This window comes from Ammodytes marinus (genome assembly GCF_949987685.1).
Source record: "Ammodytes marinus genome assembly, chromosome: 4".
NCBI classification, from domain to species: Eukaryota; Metazoa; Chordata; class Actinopteri; order Uranoscopiformes; family Ammodytidae; genus Ammodytes; species Ammodytes marinus.
In genome coordinates this window covers 7,482,660-7,506,493 of record NC_137233.1, presented here as the reverse complement: position 1 = coordinate 7,506,493, position 23,834 = coordinate 7,482,660, and the positions used below count along the sequence as shown (strand labels likewise).

General features: G+C 40.4%; 2 protein-coding genes across 2 annotated transcripts in view; one reads left to right on the top strand and one right to left on the bottom strand.

The window, feature by feature from the left end:
* tamm41 (TAM41 mitochondrial translocator assembly and maintenance homolog) overlaps nucleotides 1–23,834 on the top strand; it is a 347,761-nt gene that overhangs the window by 105,473 nt on the left and 218,454 nt on the right. The window lies entirely within an intron of this gene.
* megf6b (multiple EGF-like-domains 6b) overlaps nucleotides 1–23,834 on the bottom strand; it is a gene marked incomplete at its 5' end in the record, with an annotated part of 75,128 nt that overhangs the window by 17,813 nt on the left and 33,481 nt on the right. The window contains 9 exons of the mRNA XM_080026899.1: nucleotides 980–1,150; nucleotides 1,908–2,030; nucleotides 2,768–2,890; nucleotides 3,573–3,710; nucleotides 4,066–4,188; nucleotides 4,975–5,097; nucleotides 5,789–5,914; nucleotides 12,081–12,203; nucleotides 20,658–20,780. Coding sequence (XP_079883025.1) covers nucleotides 980–1,150; nucleotides 1,908–2,030; nucleotides 2,768–2,890; nucleotides 3,573–3,710; nucleotides 4,066–4,188; nucleotides 4,975–5,097; nucleotides 5,789–5,914; nucleotides 12,081–12,203; nucleotides 20,658–20,780 — 1,173 coding nt within the window. The remainder of the gene's footprint in view (nucleotides 1–979; nucleotides 1,151–1,907; nucleotides 2,031–2,767; nucleotides 2,891–3,572; nucleotides 3,711–4,065; nucleotides 4,189–4,974; nucleotides 5,098–5,788; nucleotides 5,915–12,080; nucleotides 12,204–20,657; nucleotides 20,781–23,834) is intronic.

Genomic DNA, 23,834 nt, shown 5'->3' with positions numbered 1-23,834 from the left:
CACAAAAATATTCAACGCTAGACAACATTTCCATCCCAGTCGAATATTTCAAAGGTCAAAATATTTGGAAAAAGATTTGTTTTGCAGGTGTTGCTGTCAGCTTTGAGTAAAGTGACATTAAATGTTCGACTGCTGCTGTTGTCAAAACAGTCCATCGTGTTTGGTTTGTGGCGACACAAAACAGAGCCTTTTCGACTTCCTGCGACGGGCTCCGTTCAGCTGCCAGCACGTATAAGCCTCAGCATTCCTGGCAAGAGAAGCCGTGGTGTTACAGTATGTACCGACTTGTCTGGAGGCATAAAAAAAAAAAAACCTAGTCATTAACCCCACACAGCGCACTCTGGTCCTCACTGCACTAAGTGAGTCTGTCAGATGGATTCACCTCCCGGGAGTCACACTCAGGTAATCGGATACAGGTTATGTGTTAATTGTAATGAGCGGTTAATGGTTTGTGGGAGAGGTGTGTGTGTGTGTGTGTGTGTGTGTGTGTGTGTGTGTGTGTGCGTGTGTGTTTGTAATTGTACAACTGTTTTTGCGAGAACCAATTTGAGTTTTAATCCTTAAGAGCAAGGACATATTTGGAAAGTGAGGACCTTTTGGCCTTTTCTTGCTTCGGGCACTTTGAAGGATAACAGTAGGTTTTAAGGTCCAGGTATGATTTAGGTTTAGGTTAGGGTAAGGGGCTAGGGAATGCATTGTGTCAATGAATTTCCACAAGTATAGCTGTACAAACATGTGTGTGTGTGTGTGTGTGTGTGTGTGTGTGTGTGTGTGTGTGTGTGTGTGTGTGTGTGTGTGTGTGTGTGTGTGTGTGTGTGTGTGTGTGTGTGTGTGTGTGTGTGTGTGTGTGTGTGTGTGTGTGTGTGTGTGCGCGAGTGAGTGAGTGAGTGAGTGAGTGAGTGAGTGAGTGAGTGAGTGAGTGAGTGAGTGAGTGAGTGTGTTTGTGTGTGTGTGTGTGTGTGTGGAGGGGGAGACTGACCGAATTTCTCCTCCAGGTTGCTTTCGGCCCTGAGCTCCCCCTCATCGTCCTCATAGTCGTCATAGCGCTCCAGGGCCTGGCTGTAGTCGTGCATCAGTGTGATCTGGGGCTGGAGCAGAGGCAGCTCTATGGCGCCTCCGCTGGACAGGGCTTCAACTGCATCTTCTAGCGCTGTGCAGGGATAGACAAGCAGAAAGGGAATTACACACATTGCAGAGAGTATTGATACGATGTATACCCTAGGCCATTACATTTTCTGTCTTAAACTGTATTCACATTTTCAATTAACTATGTGGAATATCGCAATGTAGCGCTGTATATATTGTATCCCAACGAGCCCCCTCCAACATAATGTTAATTTTAGCCAGTAATCTGGTTCAACAACTGAAAATATTGTCAGAAACCCACGTTGGTTTAACTGTCCAGTATACAAGATGAAAGAAAGATTCTCAAATGGAGACTATTATAAGCATGTTCGATACATTTTCTCCACAAATGTTTAAAACTCATCAAACTTTATTTTCCAGTGCTCCATAAGCCAGCTTTAATCTGTTAGTGCTCCTGTAGCTTTTTCACTGCAGACTATTTGTTGCAGGATGGTGTGGTGTTCCAGTATGTATTCTGGCTGCCCTACTGCATGGCTTACCGGGTCACTTGAATAAAACTGAGCCATCTTCAATGTTATTAGTAACACCTGGCTGTGCCTTTCCTACTATGACAAAAGGCCTATTATTCAGCATCTAAAAATGTTTCTGTGAATCTTTAAGTCACAATCTAGACTGTATAATTCAAGTAACTCAGTATGTGTGTGTTTTTTTTTTCTAGTACGACCACCACAGTTTGCCAGCTTATTTTTCCGTTGGCATGTTTTCTGGAGCTGTCCCCACTCGCCCACACTCTGTCTTTAAGCCTGATTGCTGGTACTCACGGATGCAGGACTGTCGGTCTTCGTCCAGACGGAAACCCCGGCGGCAGAAGCACTGGAAGGAGCCCGCGCTGTTCTGGCACGTGTGATCGCAACCGCCGTTAGTAGCCAGACACTCGTCTACGTCTGAACAACACAGACAACAGACACCACACCAGACTTAAATACTTTTGCTACAATCGAGAGGAGGAAAAAAGTTGAGAAAACCCAAAGCAATTTAACTCAAAATAGCTCTCTCGCTTTACATGTCTAAAACTTAAAACAAAGACAACGCTGTGTGCGTGTTTGTGTTGACATCTTCAGAGGCAAACTGGAACACATCTGAATTCAACAGAAGAAAATACTTATCCTCATATAAGTGTGAGTGCAATCCAGTGGTGGACAGTAATAGTGTGCATTTACTTGAGTGCTGAATTTAGGTGTCTGCTTTTTTGGAAACTTTTGAAACACTGCATTTCAAAGAAGAAAATTGTACTTTTGAATAATTGTTGAACTTAACATTTTCTAAAATGCAATTGGCCACACACTATGTTCCTTACATAAGGCAAACAATATCAGCTGATTTTCAAGTGAATACCGAAATACTGTACGTCACCCACTATGTGTAACTCACTTCTCAATTTGATCTTGTTGGAAAAAAATGAGTCCTACATAAATCCTTTGACTATATCTATCAACAATGTACACTTTATACTTATGAGGTATTTTTAAAATCAAATACTCTGATACTTTAACTTGAGTTCAAATTTGACTGGGCAACTTTCACTTGTAGTTGAGTAAATTTTAATTATGACTATCTATACTGAGTTAGTACTTTGTCCACCACTGATGCAATCCACATTTTGACCAAAGGGTTAACATACCATCACAGCTACACCCATCTGAGTTGAGTCTGTATCCCACTGAGCAGTAGCATTCGTAGCCTCCTGGATAGTTGGTGCAGTCCTGCTCACAACAGGAGCTCTGCTCTACACACTCATCCACGTCTGCCAAACACAACAAGCAGCAAACACACATGTTATGAATACACTTCCCCTGGCTCCTCGCTGACCAATTATTTTTATGAGATAGTGTAAATTGTAGAGGTTTAACAGCCAATTAACGTCAAGGTTACAACTGCAGGCGCACAGCACTGGACTTAAACTCTACTCTTGTATTGGAAGGCCGTAAATTCAACAACATTATCTTCCATTCCCCCCTGACAGAAAAATCTTGGCATCAAAGATTACAGTCATATACCGAACCCCCAAAGTCCCAAAAGAAAGACAAAATATAATGCTATTATTGGGCACCGTAGAGTCCTCTTTTTCTCTTTTTGATTTTAGTGTATAAAGGTGATAAACTACACTGGTAAAACTGCAGTAATAACATCATAAAAAAAAACAAAAAATTCAAAATCATTTTTCAATTTTATTTCTATTTATAGTAAAAGTACATTTTAAGGGGGAGTCACACACTGCTCAGTAATATCCTCCTCATTAACTTTTCATAGTTAGGATTGTGCCAAGAATGTGTATTTTCAAAAATAAATGTGTGACGTTTATTAAAGTATACGTAATTATCTCATGTGGTGTCTATTTCTTGGGGAGGGCCAATAAAAATAACCGTGGGGGCATAACTTATTGTGAGCATGTCTTAAGTCAATCAAAGTGCATGGCAGCCTCTTACCAACACAGGTTTTAAGGTCCTCATCCAGGTTGTAGCCATTGTTACAGGAGCAAACCGGCCCGTTGGTGGAGTGTTGGCAGTGATGCGAGCAGCCACCGTTGTTGCTCTCGCAGCTGTTCACAATCTCCATTTCAATTCCTTTTTAAAAGTAAACAAATATGTGTGTTTACTACTTAAAAGGTGCTACGAGGAACTTTCAGTTTGTGGTAATTCTTGCACCCCCTTTGGACAAAAGCAGTAGTGTTTTTACTAAACAAGCTGTTGTTCCTTGAGCGTACCCATGGCAAAGGCATTAAGAAAAACTATAACAAAAGAATAGCATTCTCTGCACTGATTGTCTAGTTTGCTATTACATGTCATTTATGATCATCAGAGGAACAATTAGACTGTTTCAGAAATATTTAAAAGTTCCTCGTAGCACCTCTAAATAATTTACATCAACTACGTATAGGTTTTATATGCATGAAATAATACAAGGAGGGTTCAAACTGACTGTAACACTGTTTTCCGTCAGATCCCAGCTCGTAGGCGGTGTTGCACACACACGCGTAGGAGCCCAGTGTGTTGTGACAGCCATGGGCGCAGTTACCGTCTTCTGTCTCACACTCGTCAATATCTGTGACAAAAAAATGTGTTGAAAAAAACAAAACAATGAATACATGTAGGAACACATCTGCTTCACAGAGGTTCAGTACCATCCACCATTGTCCCAATATGTCTTTCTACCAAAATCCTATCCATGTCTGCATTTTAACAGCATATTTTATCTCAGCGTTGGTACAAACAATGGAAACAGTGGCTACATATTCTTTTCATTTCTGAATATACACTTTTCCATTTTCTTAAAAGCTATGCATGTTTTAATCAGAACAGTTTTATCACATTATCTCAATTGGCATGGAAATGTAGATGGTCAAATGTCAATGTCTCTGCCGTTTCCAATCCTCCAAATGCTTTGAATGAATTGTAAACATCTACAATTCAGTGACATCTGGGTTGATCTGGTGAGGGATATGAGTACATAGTACACAAAGAAAACAGAGCAGCTTCTCAATTTGTGAAACTTTTTTTACGCAATGCTTTATTATGTATTTACACTTAACAGTCTATTAAAGGAATAGTTCAACACTTTTTGCCTTGCTCTCCGGCTCAAGAAAATGCGACAGAAACCGTTCCCGTAACTGTGCGGGCATTTTTGATATACAAATGGGTATAGGTCGCTCATCCAGGTTAGCTTAGCTCATACATTGGAAGTCAAGGGGAGCCGGTCAAAAGATAAACTTTACAACATCACTTATCGCTCCTGTGTGCTTGTTGGGCTAAAAATGAGAAATGTTGAACTATTCCTTTAACCTACTGCAATAATCAATGAGCCACTGTAACTGTTTGTGGTCCAATTCACCTTCACATGTCTTCCCATCTTCAGCCAGTATGAAACCGGCTCTACAGTCACAGTGAGCTCGGCCGCCGTCCACCCGACAGTCATGCATACAGCCTCCGTTCTGTTCAGCACAGGGGTCCAGCACTTCAACACAGAAACACGCACAGTCATCAAACATAAGTACACACGGTCACCAGTTAAGCGTGTGTGTGTGTGTGTGTGTGTGTGTGTGTGTGCGCGCGCGTGTGTGTTTGACTTGTGTAAGCCTGTACCGACATCTGGGGGACGAGAACCTTCAACTCTGTAATTGTTGGCTGTGAAAATCTTCCTCTAATGCAAAGTAAAAGCATCTGAAAAGACTGTAATTTAAAATGCATAAATGTATAATCTCCCGGGCCCGTATAACTGTATTTATAAGTGCCTGACCTTAGGAGGTCGGAGAGATTGAAAAACACTGAGAAAAAAAAACATTAAGTGGAACTGTACATTATATAGCTCAACATCATTTTATTTTTTATATTTTTACAGCAGAAAAATACCTATAGGAACTGCTGTTTTAATCCAATTGAATGTCTCGTCCCATACAGTTAATCCTGCTCTAGCACACACACATCCTGTCAGATAATTACAACCTGCAGCGGATGAAGGAAATGTGTTTTCAAGGTTTCTACTCAAAGGTTTCTGAATTACAAGATCACAACCTTCCAAAGTTCTCAGCTATATTGGCACTATTTAAGTCACTCATCCATTTTATGATCCTGCCTTGTGCCGTAGTAGGTTGGTGTTGGTGTGTGTATTTTAGTGTTGCCTTACATAAGAGTTTGGGCACACTCACGTTTACAATGCTTCCCGTCCTCTTCTAGCACGTAATTTGGCTTGCAGCGACAGCGGAAATGAGCCACCGACTGCTGCACACAGAACTGCTCACATCCGCCGTTGCTGATGGCACAGGAATGGACGGCTATAAACGGAGAGAGAGAAAAAAACATGAAATGACTAGAGCTGGAGAGAAATGTAATGTAGGGACAGAGAGAGGAGGAGGTGGTCACAGGAAATGAGAAAATCCAGCGTTTTTGCAGGAACAAATCAAAGTCCATACATCTAAACTAGGGCTGAAGGATACCAGGAATGCATGCGATATATGACAACATTGTTGAACATTGCGATGGCTAAATGAATATACAATATTAATGTCTTTCTGCCTTGAGTCCACTACCAGCATTCACTCCAGTAAGTAGGTATACAGCCTATGCAGACACTGACAAAAAACCATTGAAAAGCATTATTTCCATTCCAACAACATGGTTTTATTGTTTATTATTTATTGATCACTTAAAGGTAACCGAGGAACTTTCACTTTGTGTTAATTCTTTCATCCCCTTTGGACAATAGCCGTAGTGTTTCTACTAAGCCAGCTGTTCCTGGGAGAGCGTACCCATGACAAAGGCATAAAGAAAGGCTATATAAAAATAGCATTTTTTGCACTGATGGTCTCATTTGCTGTTACATGTAATTTAATATCATCAGATGAAAATTAGTGTTTCAAAAATATTAAAAAGTTCCTCGTAGCATCTTTAAGCAAAAACATCTTCATGCCTCAGTTTATAACATTTCCTAGGTAGGCTAAAACTGATTGGCCAAATAAATTGACATGCAGAGCGTAAAATGCATGGCACATTTATTAAAGTTCAAGCTGTCTTTTGCGATACATATACCTCGAATGTTGATATCCGGATAACAATATATTGTTCAGCCCTAATACAAACTGCATATTATGCTAACTCTTTCTGACTTTTTGAGTCCCATCCATAGGAATATTTCTCAGCGAGGTCGTGACCGGCTGTACTGGCATTCCTCAGTGAAATACCTCAAAAATTACTATTCTCTGCGAAAGCCACGAGAGATCCATCACCATAACAGGGCCAAAAATCACAGAGGAATTTTGAATGGCAGCGAGCAGGACAACTCTCTCTTATATGCTGATGAGGGCAGAGCAACTCAATCATCTTCCCACTGTCTGCATTTCTACATTACGTGTAGCAGGCAGCAGCAGACGAACGACCCGGCCCCGAACCCTTCACAGTAGAACAACAGGTAAAAAGGCCGAACAGCGCGGTGTGTTTTTCAAAGAGTCAAGAGACCCATCCATCACTAGTACACATGGAGCCGCGAGGGTTGTGTTCCAGCTCAAATATTATTCAGCCACACGCTAAGTGAGTGGAATACATCTGACCTCTGCTGGCAGATCAGAGGCGGGGGAAAAAACCAACAGAGCGCAGATTCAATTGATTGGAGGCACTTCTGTACATTCTTTTTCAGCTGTAGCCCCCTTGCTGCCTGTTTTTAAATCACGTCTTAAGGCAATTTTTTTTACACAAAGGCTCTTAGTATGTTTCAGAGGTTTATTTGCCATTTGTTTGGTTTATTGTTTCTTTCTGCGTATATCAGTCCCTGTGTTTTTAATTATTTTTAATTTATTTAATTTTTTATATAATATTAAGTGTCTCTGTAATTGTGACCATTTTTGCAGCAATTTGGCTCAACTCTATTGTTTTTAAATTTGCTTTATAAATAAAGTTGGATTGAATTGGGATTATTCTTTCACCATAACTGTAGCAGGCTGATTGGTATGTGTTGACTGTTATCTGGTTTGCATGTAACCGCATAGTGAAAGCTGAAACGATCTCTTGGTTAACATACACACATTTTGCATGTTTTTCCTCTACACATCTTGACCCAGCTGGAAGCAGACTATGGATACTCAGCGGCCTTGCAGATAAGCTTCACCTGTGAGTCGGTCCAGATGTGCTCTGACTATGATTATTAGTGCAATCAGTCATTCCTTCACACACAGCTGTCACACTAGACCCGCTCAGGGACAGTCGAGTCCCGGCTTCACTGCAGCGATCTTCTCCACAAGACAATGAAACATCTTCCATTTATGAAGCCAAGAAACACAAAATGGTTTCCACTCTAAATGTCAGTACGCTGTATATACATTCCTGACTGCAGTAAAAAGGTGTCAGGTGGTTTATACTATTTTCTCTCTCAGCTCTTTGTGGAAAACGCCAGATTTTAAAAAGTACAGTGAGTGGTTCTGGAGAAAGTTTGTTGTCAAAATCACTTTTTGTCAAAATCAGAAAATATCTCCACACGATCTGCTACCTTTCTGTACTGTTCGCGCACTGAAAGAAAATCTGGTGTTAATACAAAGCCTAGGCTCTATAAACGAGTATGTAAGAAAGGGGGCCCATCGCAGCTAGTCACATGCTGGTTTACAGAGCCTAGGTTGTGTATTAACACAGGATTTCTTTGTACCGATGGCGTATTGTGAGGAGATAATCTCAGATTTTGACAAAAAGTGATTTTGACAATAAGCGTTCTATAGAATCCCAGATGAACAGATCATGTTCTATTAAAATCAGTTTTTTACATGTTCTCATGATAATTCATTTTGGAATGTAAGTACATATGCAATGTGTACAGTAGATAGTGGATCTGAGTTGAATTATTTTTTCATTCTCTTTGTCACAATCTCATGATATTTCTCAGAGCAAACACACGACTATGAGCTTTAACTCAAAAAACATTTTGAGTTTCTTAGATTTTGATTCAGAATTCCTTCATGCTTCAAAAATAAAACAATCTCACTTTCTCATAATGTAATCTATTCACACAATCCTCCTCATCCAAGCAAATTGATGTTTGCTAAGTTGTTGGAAATGTCAATGTTTTGTAATTTTTCGGAGCATTTTAAAGTGAGACCATGTAACTTTTGCTGAACAGAGGCAGGCAGTAGGATAATGCTGAATTTGAGAACAGAGCGTAACATTGTACAGTCGTAAAGTCAACAATCTTTTGCCAACATCAGCTGTGTTTGGCTTATTTCAACTTTCCATTTGTTCCATTAAGTTGGCTTTAAAAACGAGATTGAAAGATTAATTCTTCTCCCCCAGTTTAACATTATTTTTTTTAATGTAAAGTGACAATGAAACAGTTTTCTGAACAAGGAACTATTATCTGATACAGAAAAAAAGGGCAGTTTCATGGTAAAAAATATTATTATTTTGAATCATTTGCACCCATTAAAGCGGCAACGAGTAACTTTTAAATATCTTTTAAACAGCCTCATGTTTCCTCTCATAATCATAAATGACCTTTAACAGCAAACAAGTCCATCAGTGCAAAGAAAGACGTTTTTATATAGTTTTTATTACTGCATTTGATCTGGTCGTACACCCAGTCCGATTTTCGGTTCACGCGTGCATGCTCTATGGTCACATATCCGCATTGGTCGCAGATTTCAGTGTGGCGCAGGAACGCGATTTGAGAAGCCTATGGCTCCAGGTGAGGGAAGGGGATAGGGAGACCAGATCCCAATTCACCAGATGTGGGACAAAGACTACGTTTGTGCGGGACAAAGTGCCGTTTTCTTTAGCAAAATAAACTCGTGTCACCACCGGCCAGAGACACGGCTTTCTATATTAAAAAACACTATCTTTAGATCAGCGCGCAGCAGTTAAGTTAGCTACTGTTAAACAAATAGAGTTAAGGCTGCGGCTTCACATTAAAAGCATTTCACTGGCTTCACATAAGCATTTCACTTGACAAACGTGAGTTGGCTTTTATTTTGAAGTAACAGAAAGGAAATGCTGAAGCAGGCAGCACCTTCACAGAGCCCAATGAGCCCAGCAGCCCCCCGACAGTGCGATACACACACACAGAGACAAACGGAGAGACGCACACTCACAGACTGCTGTCTCCACACAGCTATCGGATATATAGGCTACCAGATTATAAAACACGCATTTAAAAAGGGGGGCTCACTTTCAATAACAATGCGGGACAACGTCTCAATTTGCGGGACGTGTGAAAAGTAATGGAAATGCGATCTGGTCACCCTAGAAGGGGAGCGGGAGCCTTGTTTGAGACAGTTATTTGTCGTCATAATTGATAACGGGGCTGAACCATCAAAGCAAAAAAAGAAAATGCAATGAAGAAAAGCAAAAAAGGGAGAGTGATAGGCGGGTGGGAGGGCGTTGCCAAGCAACCAACGTATAGGCCTACACAATTTCACGGAGTGAACCTAGACTGCAGTGTTTACTCCTAAATGAATGAGCGGTAGCCTACTAAAGACTCGTTCAGCTCCGTGAGAGGTGACAATGCATCAACTCATTGCAATCAGGTGTGTTTAGCACTTACTGGCATTAGTAGATGCTGTGTCACCACCACTCTCACCGAGCCGAAAAGAGTCCACACACGGACACGCACCATATTGCTTCCTGATTATTTGAATCTTGCAGCCCTGCACGAGCAAGCAAACAGCTTCACGACAGCTGGCGTCGTAATAATACTACCGCTTTTGTTCAAAGGTGTCGCCAACGTGCCGACTTACTCGTAGTAGCTTTAATAGATCAGTCAAAATATTGATCTTTATTCTAAGTGTAACCAATGCAGTACTGTAAAGTATTGTATGTTGTACAAACTAGAGCTGAAACATTAAGTCAGGTCATTGATTTATAGGGGGAATCTTTTTGGTGGCATTTGTGTGCCTTTAAAGCGGACTATGGAGAAATGAGGCAACCCAATTTGCAACTATTTTCATAATCAATTAATTGTGTGACTTTTTCAAGTGAATCTTCCATTGTTCCATTTAAATTGTGAGAAATGTTCTTTTCTGTGTCCTATATGATCAATAACTTGATATCTTTGGGGTTTTAAATATTTGTCACAAGAAAATAGGTATTTTCATAAAACACCTTGGATTTGGGGGAATTGTGATGGCCATCTTTTTCACAATCTTACAACATTCTATGATGGATTATGAAGATACTAGCATGTTGCAATCTTGGTACAATTGTTCTCCAGTACATGTCAATGGGAGATGATGACATTTCCCCTAAACGGCTCAATAAGATTTCCACGGAAGGCATTTAAGAACTGGACTCAGAGTCACTTTTTTTCATCTCACAATAGGGGCTTTTTGTCTGAATAAAAAAGGGGTCATCAACTGCATAACCTCAAATGTGGTTTACATGATTAATTGCCCCTGTCAAAAAGCACATGTGTTGAAACTTCAATGAAGTAATGAACAAACAAAAAATATAATTCTCACAGTGAAGACAGTAAACAAGCTCTACCAGAACACTGTTTCATTGTTTATGTGAATTTTTCTAAACAAGTGGAACCATATTACAAAAAAGAGGAAGCTTTGGATTTCATACTCTGTTTCTCATCAGATTTACGGAAGGATGAGACCAACAAATGATGTTGTTGTGTAGATTGACGTAATGCATTTAAACATTTAGCACATCATGTTTTTCTAATAAGCCCTATACTTGTTATTCTACAGATGAGTGCTGCTAACATACAATTCAGCACCCTTGGCAGACCTCAGGGCTCTTTGATTGTATGCTAATAAAGATCAGACAGGGCTACAGTTAGCGGTATAATTTCCTTGTGCTAAACTAATAACAGTTTTTCCAGCCTGTATAATGTTATCACTGTCACGAAGCTTGTCTTGTCATGATTAGACTACTGCAATACACTTTTCTCTGGCTTACTATAATAAAAAAATAACTTGTTCAAAAATACTGCTGCCAGGATATTACCAAGAACCAGGAAATATGAAATATGTTCATGCTGGATCCCATTTCATTTGCATCTGCCTTTCACATCAACTAGCTTCTGTTCTAAATACCTCACTATGGTTAATATGTAATCACTGTCACTGTGAGTATGCCTTTTATGTTTAGTTTTACATATACTGTAGGCCTACTTATGCATGCATTTTATCATCTGGAACTATTTAGCCTTTGTTTACAATCCGGTTTACAGAGCCTAGGCTGTGTAACAACACTTGATTTTTTTCTTCAGCCCACTCACAGTAAGGACAGGTGGTGGATTGTGGCGATATAAAATGCTGATTTTGAGAGAAAAAAATATTTTGACAACAGAATCACTGGATGCACCTTTAATATTTTATATAGAGTATTTTTCCTTTGTTTATATGGTGTTTCTGTTGGTATGATATTTATATGTTGCTTGTACAGCCCTTTGAAACATGTTGTTGTGAATTTGGGTTATAATACATTTATATTGAGACATTGATCGATCATTTTGCTTACAGAGACAGGTGCGGCCGTCCACGTGCTGTCGGAAGCCCGTGTGGCATTCGCAGTAGTAGGAGCCCCTGGTGTTAACGCATCGGTGCTGGCAGCCTCCATTATGGACCTGGCACTCGTCAATATCTGTACAGAGAGAGAGAGAGAGAGAGACAGGAGCATTCAGAAGGAGGGAGACAGGGAAGAAATGAGTGCAATTTGTCTAAATCCTCTCATTATGAGAAGAAAATTGCTCTGAAGACTAAAGCCCATGTGAGCTGCCAAGCAGAGGGGGGAATTTAATGCAGCTTTTTAGGATAAAGATGTACACCGAGGAAGAGAAAAGGAGATGATGATGGATGAGTAGGGCAAGTATTATACAAGTGCTTTGCCGCCGCTCAAACAAACAGAATATCCCATGTGGTAGCAACTACTGAACATTTAAATCTAATTTAAATTCCTTCGGCTTCTTGTCTTAGGTCCCCTGGGTGTAGGCAGACATATGGAAACTTAAATCAAGAGGATGCAAAACATACACATTCCACACATCGGCCTGAGCGTTGGGATTATAAACAAATACAAGAAGAGGGTTCTTAATCTGAGCAAAGTGGTGGTTAGCCAAACTTGACTTGCCTTTGCTGTGTGTGTGTGTGTGTGTGTGACCACATATTTCAAATCAAACAAACCCCGTTCCTAAACGCCCCTATTTCAGGGGTCAAAGAAGACTAATACATTGTTTTCTGAGGTCCCACAGCGGACCCCCCTGTGAGATCTGAGCAGATTTATGATAAAGGCCAGCTCTGTTATGATGACCGTTGCTAACTGTGTGTGTGTGTGTGTGTGTGTGTGTGTGTGTGTGTGTGTGTGTGTGTGTGTGTGTGTGTGTGTGTGTGTGTGTGTGTGTGTGTGTGTGTGTGTGTGTGTGTGTGTGTGTGCGTGTGTGCGTGTGCGTGTGTGTGTGTGTGTGTGTTGGTGTTTCTGCCACCATCCTCATCATCTATGGGAAAAATGTGAACATTAATTTGACCCGGGCTCACCTAAGTGCCAGTGACACGCTACCAGGTTGCTTCAACATTACATCAAATGAACCCAGTGGACTTACTGGAAACGTTGCTGAATGAAAGCACTGAAAAAAGTGACGTAAAATAAGAAATGTGAGTGTAAATGTCTTTTGGCTGCTGCATAACAATAACACATCATAAAAGAATAGCCATCAGCGCCAAGTCAAATGTCTGGCTGAGAAATGTGTTGTTCAGTACAATCCTGACTCCAGAGGAAGGCAGCTATTTTCAGCAAGACACTATGTCAAGAATTCAGAGGAATTCCCGGGAGCTGGATTTATGAACTAGTAGTGTAGTAATTCATTAAAAAGGAAACTTTACTTTTTACCTTAATTGTTTAAATTAATTAGTTTTGTATGTATGATGTTTGGTATAATTGTTAAGCAGGAATGTCCCTCCAAAGACCACACATTTTGTCTTCGGGCTCTGTGTTCGTAAACAATGCATTAAGCAGTTCAGTATAAATAAACCCCATAAATAAGTTCTCAACATTATCACAGTGTAAGTCAACCCGTTCCAGAAAATAAACAGAAATGATTGCACCCTTATTAAGATACGGGTGCACAAATAAATACATTGTTCATGTATACATTCGCCTTTATGTTTCTCACACAACTTGCAAGTACTGTAGATGTAAATGTGTGTGTGTCTGTCTGTCTGTCTGTCTGTCTCTCTGTCTGTCTGTCTGTCTGTCTGTCTGTTGCTGCGTGGCAGGTAGCATACTGTCAGTTTGTAGACATTTTTGTTGTTTTTGCTGAAAACAGTGGCCTGCTGCTGAGGGAAACAAGATTTATTTGAACAGTGAAAACAGTGAAGTTTTGAGCCAGAAAAAACCCTCAGAAGACCCAAAAGCTGGAATGCTTCATAGAGCTGAAGTCAACTGAAGGCAACTCCACGTATCACTTTACATATCGCACATACTTATTGGATCAGTTGTTGATGTTAATATATGGATTATGGCAGCTTTAAGCTAGCATTTTATGTGGCCTGTGGTGAAAGCATTATGAATTATCAGAGTCTCTGTAACATAGGGGGAGAGAATTACGGCCTCCAAATTGTTCGTGTCATTCTGTTTTGGAATGGAGGCAACACAGAAGTTGGAAATCACTATCTTTGCAACACTTTAGATTATGTGTCCATTACATTGAAATTTGTCTTTTTGCAATATCCCCCTCTCAAGACACCACACTCCAGAAGGGGGTCTTTCAGCAGTGCCTTGCTCAAGGACACAATGGGAGAGATGGTGGGCAGCGTAGTTCTAATACCAGTCACCACTAGCTTTACAACACCCTCCTGGACAATGCCGGGGATCGAACCAGCGACCTCATGGTTACTGGCCGGCCCCTCTTTTCCTCTATATGACTTATTATTAACCCATAAATCCAGTCTCTACAAGTCCCAAAACATGTCACCCCAATGTTATAGTACATAACGGAGGGAGCACAGTGTTGTAAATAACTATAGTAAATCTTAGTGATTAATACCATACACAAATCCCAATTCAACAGCAGTCTACGAAGCATTGGACTAAAAATCTACTAGCTTTTTGGTTCCAGTATAAAAACATGCCCAAGAAATTTCCTCAGCCTGAACCATAGACTGTATATAAAAGAACCCATCTCTGTCCCAATAATAATATCCCAGGACATCTTTAAATGTAGCGTTTTGGGGCAGAATAGAGCCTCTAAACTTTCCTCTTCTTCTTCTTAGTCTGTCTGCCTGCTGCCAAACGTTCAAACTTTCAGCTCCACTCGCTCCAGGGAAAGCTGGCAGGAGCCGCTGCTTTCGTTTTTCCATTCATGCTGCATGGCCGTCCCTTTAGTTTGGGGTTTTTCATGAACTGGGTCCAGCAGCTCTGTGGAGTTGTTGTTCCTCTGTCGACAATATACAGCGTGCACGCGCACACACACACACACACACACACACCGAGTCAAGTACAATCGCCTCAAGCCCAGTTTCCACTTCCAGAACACGAAGACACACTAGCACACACACACACACACACACACACACACACACACACACACACACACACACACACACACACACACACACACACACACACACACACACACACACACACACACACACACACACTTCGGTGCCAAAGCCGCAGCAGCTGCCGGCTTTTACAGAAGGCATATTAACTTTCTGCCCGCAGCCACCTACAGCACTGTGTCTCTTTTCATGGAAAAACTCAAGTTTGGTACGTTTTCCCAAAAGGTGATTGAAATCATTTGTCGACACTCCAAGGCAGTACATCTCCAAGAATGACATTCTGGCACAGGGAGATCACAGGCATTATCAGAATTATACGTATTAATAATAATGATAATAATCATAAATGTAAAACATGTTTCATCTTGTGCATTTTATCACCACAGTCCTGCCAAAACATGAAACAGAATATTCAATCATATTTATTATGGTAATGTGTTGAGGGTGTAGGTCTGTTACAAAGCTCCACTAGTAGTGATTCATGGTTCATGTTTTTTCAATGTGCTCTAATCTCTGTTGATAAAAGCCATAGGACTCTACTCTGATTAAAGTCATCCGGGCATTGCCAGACCAGACCGGCGCACTGCAGACACGTTATCAGTGGTGCTGATTAGCCCGTCTGAATGGGCCACTGTCTGGCTATGTGGAGAGAGGCACACACCAATATGTAGGCTACTTATCATCATGAGAGTTTTTTTTCATTAACTGAATACTAATTAAAGCTCAAATTAATACTGTCATTATGTATAGCTGCCTTCCACAAATAAGTATTAATATGTTTGTTATAGTTTTTCTTGTGTATCTTTGTGGGGGGTTATTCCACATACCTTATGTCTTTCTGTATATAAAATGGTGAAGGTATTAGGAACCAAAAGGTTTATCTATTATCCTTTGTGAAATAAACTTTGAAGTTCTTCTGGTAGCATGTTCTACCCTTTTCAAAAATAATAAAATAAATGTATTGTATAAATTATTATTTTTTTTTTTTGAAAATTAATTTTTTCCCAGTTGAACAAATAGGTGTATCAAAGAGTTTGTCTTAGTGGAGGCATTAACGCATTGCTCCCACAGCATCATCTACACTTCCGCTGTTAAAGTGATCACTTACCTGCCGCCAGGTAGCCTTGGTTGTAGCCATGGTTGTTGTAGGCATGGTAACAGTGTGGCCTATAGCAGATCCTTCTATAGTAACTGTGTGGGTAGTTTGCAGCAGATGTCAGACATGCCATCGCTTCAATTAAAACCAAGGAGAAAACCCACCACTGGGATGCCAAAGCCATGGCCACAAGTGAAATAAACTTACTGCAAAAAAAAATATCTGTATAAAAAAATATTTAAAATAAGTATTTTTCTAAAGCTCAGTAGCTATGCAAAAAGATGAATCAGTGGCCAGTTGTCAAGGTGCTGAATCCTGCTCTGATGTTGCATGGTAACTAACTTCTTATTCAGTAAGAGTAGAGTAGAGTAGAGTAGAGTACACTCCTCTTGAATTCTCTCTCCCTTACTCCATGTCCTTCTCTTTCACCCTCCCATCTACTAAAAACTAAATGTCCATCAGATTAAAGATCCTCCTCTCTTTCTCTTCTCCCTCTCTCCCTCTCAACCCTATAGCCCAAAACCCTTTTTTCCACTTAATAGCTAAACAACATGAACTACAATTAAGTCATTTTGCATATTAGTAGCCCACAGTCACTTCTGTCTTTCCCTCAACGATTGATTACATTTAACTAATCAGAAACTCTATTTTACAGTCTCGTCACATGTTTTGTGATAAAAAAAAAGTTAGATTTATGCTTGCACATCACTTGGAGAATAAAGAAAGTGAACTGACAGAGATATGCTGTCGATTCTATACTCTTTTGATATTGACATGTATGGATAAAAAATAAATCACCATTCAGCAAAGAAAAAAAAGTGCCAAATTTCACTATTTATCATCCAAACATCTGCGAAAGGAATGAGGCTTTGCAGTGAAATGGTCTATTCAGGAGCTAAGCACCGAGCGCTCTCTCATCTGTTGCCAACACACACACGCAGAAAAAACACGGCGGCAGCACCACGACAGCACTTTATAGAGCTTATAAACTATAGAGTAAAAAGCATGGTCATGGTCAGCTACACTCGCCTTGATTTGAAAAGAGAAATGGCCCTTGGAGAACACTGCAGGATACAATGACTGGTGGGAGCTTTACTTCTTCTTATGACCTCGCCACTTAATAACTCAACTCTAAATCTTCCTGTAACATACACCTGTACAGTCATTACATCAGGCCGCAAGCATGTGTAAGAGACACACTCAAGCACAGAGAGAAACTGATACCCGATTGTTTCAGTGACACGACACCACCGCAAACACATTCAAAAACTGTCCTACAAGCACACAAAAAAAATATGTTATTTTTGCAGACCTCAAGAATCACATGGAAATGATGCAGCCGTGCTGGAGCATGGAAGACAGATGATAGGCTCAGAGCCATAACTGTTAAAAGATACCTTTGCCAGAGTCCCAAAGAAAATTCAAAAATGAAATACCAGAACAATCCAGACCAGAGCTAGAGCCTTAGCAACAGCAAGATGTTTTTCTTTTTGAAAAATGGTCCTTCTCTTAAAGAGTTAACAAGAGCTTTTAAAATAGGCCTACCTGTTGATTTTGGACGTTTCTCACACACACCCGGGGCTGACACTATATGAGACAAGTGCCAAGTGCTGGCAGAGCATTACTCCCACCTTTTAAGCCCATAGTGGTGTGACTTTACATGTTCGTTTGGCATGACACTTTTGCACCGGCACACTCCACTCAGCACGACAGCAGTTACTTGTTGGCCTTGTTCACTTTTGATTAGCACCATTTGTATCAATGTAGCTTTTTTTCCCCCATAGTGAACTTAAACAAATAAATTGCAGAAATAAAATGGAATTGGCCAGGAGCTTGAATCTCTTAGGGAACTCTCCACCAGGGATTATCATTGTAAAATTTGGGGTTTTTGTTTTTGTCTTTTAGCGATGTTTTTTTAAATTTTCCGCACTGAACAAAAGATGTATTTGTTCCTTTCTTGCCCGTGCCGGCACTTTGGCATATTAACAGCCCAGCAGCAGATGTCTCCCATTAGAAAAAAAACTTAAATCATGTTGCCAAGAGCAGGATTCCCCCAAAAGTATTATTGTGGTTGAGCATGATCCAACACTCCCCATAACCAGTTTTTTTTTCTCTCTCTTAAATAGCTTAATGAATGGATCTTGTCTCTCGTCCGAACTCTTGTCGACTTGTGACTCCGCAGCCCACCTACAGGCCAGCCGCGCATAAAGGAAAAGCTGAGGACTTACTTCAGACGCGGCAGCAGCACCACACATGCTGTGCTAATTAAAAAAACTAACCACAACATTCATCCAGCTCCTTTGACTCCTCTGTTAATAATACTACCGGCCAATTACAGACCATTACGATTGCTAATGCTGCGGCTACATGTTTTCGCCCTAATATACAATACAGTGGTGGCGGGGCAGAGAGAGAGCGAGAGAGCTATGAAAGCCAGCTGTGACAACGTTTTCCCATCAAGTCTCCTAATAACCATGACCTGGATCAGTATCGCGCTAGTTCCTCGAGCAGACAGCCCCATTCTTTTAGCTGCAGAGAAACTCTCCACACTGTATCTCTCTCTCTCTCTCTCTCCTCTAGGCTTTGGCTACTGCACAGACGGCATCATTATTCTGATTACAACAAACCAACTGGCAGTGAATTTTCTCAAATCAGAAAAACCTCAAACTATGATGGAGCTAAACCGAAATCTCATGGGAAAATATATTTGGGAAGAAGTTTGGTGTTTTTTTTTAGTGAGAAGCATTGGGATGGAGTGGGTAGCTGCTGTGGATTTTTCTTCCAAAGATAGTCTGATGAGTCGTGAAATCGATTTATCATCAACAGTGTACAAATTGAAAAGATCTGGTGCTTGTGTGGTTCACTCCGGGTCAAACGAATCAGGTTTTAAAAGTGCACTGCCAAATACTGCATTCGCTCTGAGCCACACAAATAAGAAACGAAAACAAAAACTCCATACAAAAATAATACGGAATACAAAACCCAAAACATCTATCAGTGTAATAGTTGCTGAGTGCACTAAAGGAGCAAATTAGGGGGAAGATTAGTGGGCTGAGTAAGTTTCAAATGCAATAGGTTATTCAACATGTCATCCAATTTTCGTTCAAATTGTTTCAACAAGGCTAAAGAGTTAAAGCCTGGCTAGTGGTTGGAAAATGTGCTATTGTAGCACAAAAAATTAAGCTGAGGCTAATGGAAATGCCATTATTTTTGGTATCGCACTCTACTGAAAAGTATTGGACAAATTAAAATGTTATTGAAGTCCGTACATGGAAAGTTGTTCATTGAAATTTCTACCTAAGGGGAACATGAATGTCTGAACCAGATTTTCGTGGCCAACAATACAGTCATTGGCAGAAAAGGTTTGAGCGACACCAAAATTGTATATCCGTTAATTATAAAAGATATTGGTCCAAAAGTAGTGGATCAGCAAGACTGACATTCCTGTCTCTGCAGCCACATTGTTAGCAAAGCTTCAAACATGTAATGCTGAAATGGCTGAGTCAGCTAGATGAAGATCATTTCAGGGTAAGGGGTAAGAAAAAAATGACATGCCATGAACTTTTGCTGAGCATAATTGTATCGTTTCTGAGGAATATTTCGATATTATGGAAATCATTTGGGTTAGGGGTTTTAGAGATGACATTTTCTACTGTGTGTGTGTGTGTGTGTGTGTGTGTGTGTGTGTGTGTGTGTGTGTGTGTGCGTGCGTGCGTGCGTGCGTGCGTGTGTAAATCAATTTATTGACCACTGGGAACAAGGCCAACACCTCTCTCAGGCTCCGAACTCTTCCCAGAGCTCCTTGTCAAATGAAATAAGGATTTAAACAACTCAAAAGACATGAGCATTAAACATTTATTAGATGCCTACATTCTAAACACTGTCTATAGATCTCAAATATCACGGCTCGGCAGAAGATTTTCCAACATCTGTGTTTATAGTACCAAACCCCAACTGATTCATGATCACCACAGTGCCTTTTTGACCCTGAAAATTCATTGAGTAAGACACAAAATAATCTTTATATAAATCAAAACTAAAACAAGTAGTGTAGTATTGTTGATCGATTACCCGGCTCTAACTGAATTTGTACTCTATCAGGAAGGCTATATAACACAGCCCTATAGCAGTAAAGTATGATAACCAGAAGCCAAATTCTAAATATCATATTACTGATAGTGATATTAAAGGTGGAGTCAGAGATTCTGGAAAACCGAAATCAGTAAAAATCACTTTTTTTTGTCAAAGTCAGTGAATATCTCCTCACAATCTGCTTACCTGTGCTTACTGTATGTGTGTGCTGAAAAAAAATCCAGTGTCAATACACAGCCCAGGCTCTGTGATTGGGCAAGTAAACAGGCATTCCACAGTAGCTAGCGACATGCCAGTTTACAGAATTGCCGACTCCAAGCCAACACAGTCAAACTACTTTAGCATTAGACTCACCTTGACAGGTTTTTCCGTCTTCATTCAGTTTGAGTCCAGGAGGACACCTGCAGTAGAAGCTTCCTATGGTGTTGCAGCAGAGTGCCTGACAGCCTCCATTGGTCTCCTCACACTCATTCACATCTGACGGGGAGAAACAGGGATTATTACAAGCATTCATCCAAATATCCAGTAACCCAAATACAGAAATGAGAAAGAACAACGACCTGTTGTGGTTAAATGGTCAAACATGTTTTGGTGAAAACAGCTTTGAACTATTAAAAAAAAAATAAAAAAACACTTTTCATTATTATGTACAAAATATTTTCCGTGGATACATTTTATTTGTTTTTTTAAGGTGTCTGGCCAGAGCTCAAGTGCCTTACAATTCATGGGAATCATTACTTTCCATCCCTAAACGTGCCCGTATAAGTAGCTGCTATGCTAATGGGGCAAGTTTAAGGATTTTTAAAATTGATTTAAAATGTATTTTAACTAGAGCAGTTCAATTTTCTCCTCATTGTCTCTAACTCCAAAAACTGATCCACGGCTCGGCACGTGTCAATCATTGCAAAACCCTCTTCCTACACTACAACAATTTCCGCAACATTGAGCCAGTTTTTTCCATTTCATTTCCGTCAGCTAAATATCCTGCCAACTCTGTCATCAACTTGAAACAAGATAAAAAAAACTCTTCCCCTAACTACACATAATGACTGGGGGGTGACGGCTACGGCTGCTGACAGTACACCATGTATACCATCATTTGAGCTGGGGAGCTTCTGCGTATAATGAGAAGATGTTAACAATTGAATGTGTTACTGGTTGTTCCGTACCAGGACACAGCTCCCACCACATTGCCTGCATTAATGTTTAAATTTCATTCATATGTGGGCTTTTGTCAGGAGAGATTATGCTCACGGCATATGGGTTTTTTAAACTTGACAACATTGGCCTTTTTCATTTTGCCATTTCAGCGAGGGAAGGAATCTTGGCCCAAAAAGCTGAAGGCCACGGAGAAAATTAGGAGAGAGAGAGAGAGAAAGAGAGAGAGAGAGAGAGAGCGCTCACTTGGCATCAATGGAGCCTGTAAACTTTCCCCTTGCCCATAAAAAGAGGAGAGTTTACTGTACAAAGAGAAAGGGTATATGACTGCAAAGACTAAATTGCTTCGTAGGACGTTTCCTCCCCCTCAAGCAAATGTTGGTACATTGTAAAAAGCCAAGCAGTTTAACCAGCCAATTAAATGATTATACTCTCTCCGCTTAGAACATCTGGAAATGGTCACACCCAAGACACTGGTCCTCTTTATATGGCCAAGTGTTTAAAGCTGAAACGGAATATTATAGTGTGATAAAATGTTAACAAAACATCAAGCATGATTTTTTATTATACTCAACTACACTTCACTGTGAAACATCATTTCTAATCAATGTAATACACCAGAGACCAGAACAATTGCAGTGATAGATTCAAATGTGGGATGCCCTCCGATATTTATATGGGCTCAACATCACAAGTGATTTAATGAGACTGGATTCTTGGGGGTTGAGAGAGAGAGGGCCTGTCTTTTAGTGCAGTTCATTTAAAGTGGCTATGAGGAACTTTCGGTGTCTGTTGATTCTAGCGGCCCCCTTTGGACAAAAGCGGCCGTTGTTTTAAGACACGAGTGCCCAAAGTGCGTAGTGGCGGCACATGCATTTGTTTAGAAAGCGAGTTAAAAGAGAACGCGCATGATACATCGCGATGACGTAATGTATTTACATGTGACTATGTCTGATTAATAAAGGTAATATGAGGATGGTGAAGCAAAGTAAACTTTGATTTAGTACTGTTCATAAACACAGGATGTTCCGGTCTGCCTGCCGTAAATCGTTTTGTCAAAGTTCCCGAGAAAAATTAGGAAAAATTAGACTGTTTCATAAACATAAAAAAATCCCTTATAGGAGGTTGAACTTGCAAAAAAATCAGGAGCAGGTTTTAAAGAAAAAAATCGTTAAGCAGAAAGAACCAGACTTAGGCAGACAGGTGACGTGACTGAGGATAATTTGACCTGAAGTGTAAAGACCCTGAGGGGAATCGCTTGGTGAGATCTTCAGTTGGATTGTGTTTGTGTTTTTAGGATGTATATCTCCCTCTATCTGTCCCCCCCACCCCCTCAGGACACACACCTGTGTGACAGGCTTAAGCAGGGTATGTCCAAGGTCACTGTCATGCTCATCATTCTCCCTCTCTTTCTTCCCGGTAAGCAAGCAGGAATGTTCCAACTGCTTCGGGTCACATCAGGCAGCAGTGGGAAAAAAAATGTATGCCTACAGCTGATCGATAGAGTAGCATTTTTTTATTGAATTAAAAGTTTATTTTAGGCATGTCTTTAGACATACAGCATCAACCATAGCTTTATTTTGGTAATGTAGAAATTAACCTTTTTTATGTGCTTGTACTAGTAGTATCTTATACTGCATTTTCTTCACTCACATAGTTTTTTTTTAACAATGAGAGCCACATTGGAAATCAATAAAAAAAGTTCCAAAAGAGGTGAACCACATTGTTGTTAATATGCGGTTGTAACATGGAAAGATTAAAGTTTTTTCCAGGACAACTATATATCTGTGCTTTATAGCAGAAACATTCCTAACCATACAAGCATGTTCTCTTAATGTTAAACTCAATGACCTCTGAAGACATGATGGAGTGAGTCTGAGGCTGAACCTTCATCTGAGGCCAAGGGCAAAAAGCAAAAAGATTCTTTTTTTTTAACATGTTACGTCATTCTCATTCATCCATCAATCCGTCAGCAAGCTCAACCTCCAGCAGAGTAATCACACACACATCTCAGGAGGTGCTCTAAGAACTGTACAGCCTCCTTATGTGTGTGTGTGTGTGTGTGTGTGTGTGTGTGTGTGTGTGTGTGTGTGTGTGTGTGTGTGTGTGTGTGTGTGTGTGTGTGTGTGTGTGTGTGTGTGTGTGTGTCTTATCCAAACAGATAAGATACTTGAACCATAGCAGTAGTCTGTCTGTAGCCCAATTTATACCCCGGGGTCGGTGTCAAAGGCCAAAGCTCAGAGTCAAAACCATGCAGGGAGAAATGCATGGGGCCATTTCAACCATGTGGTAGATGTTTAGATTTATAATGTGTAACACAAGAACCAAAATACACCTATTTGCTTCTTTGGTGAGAACATCAATAATACTCAA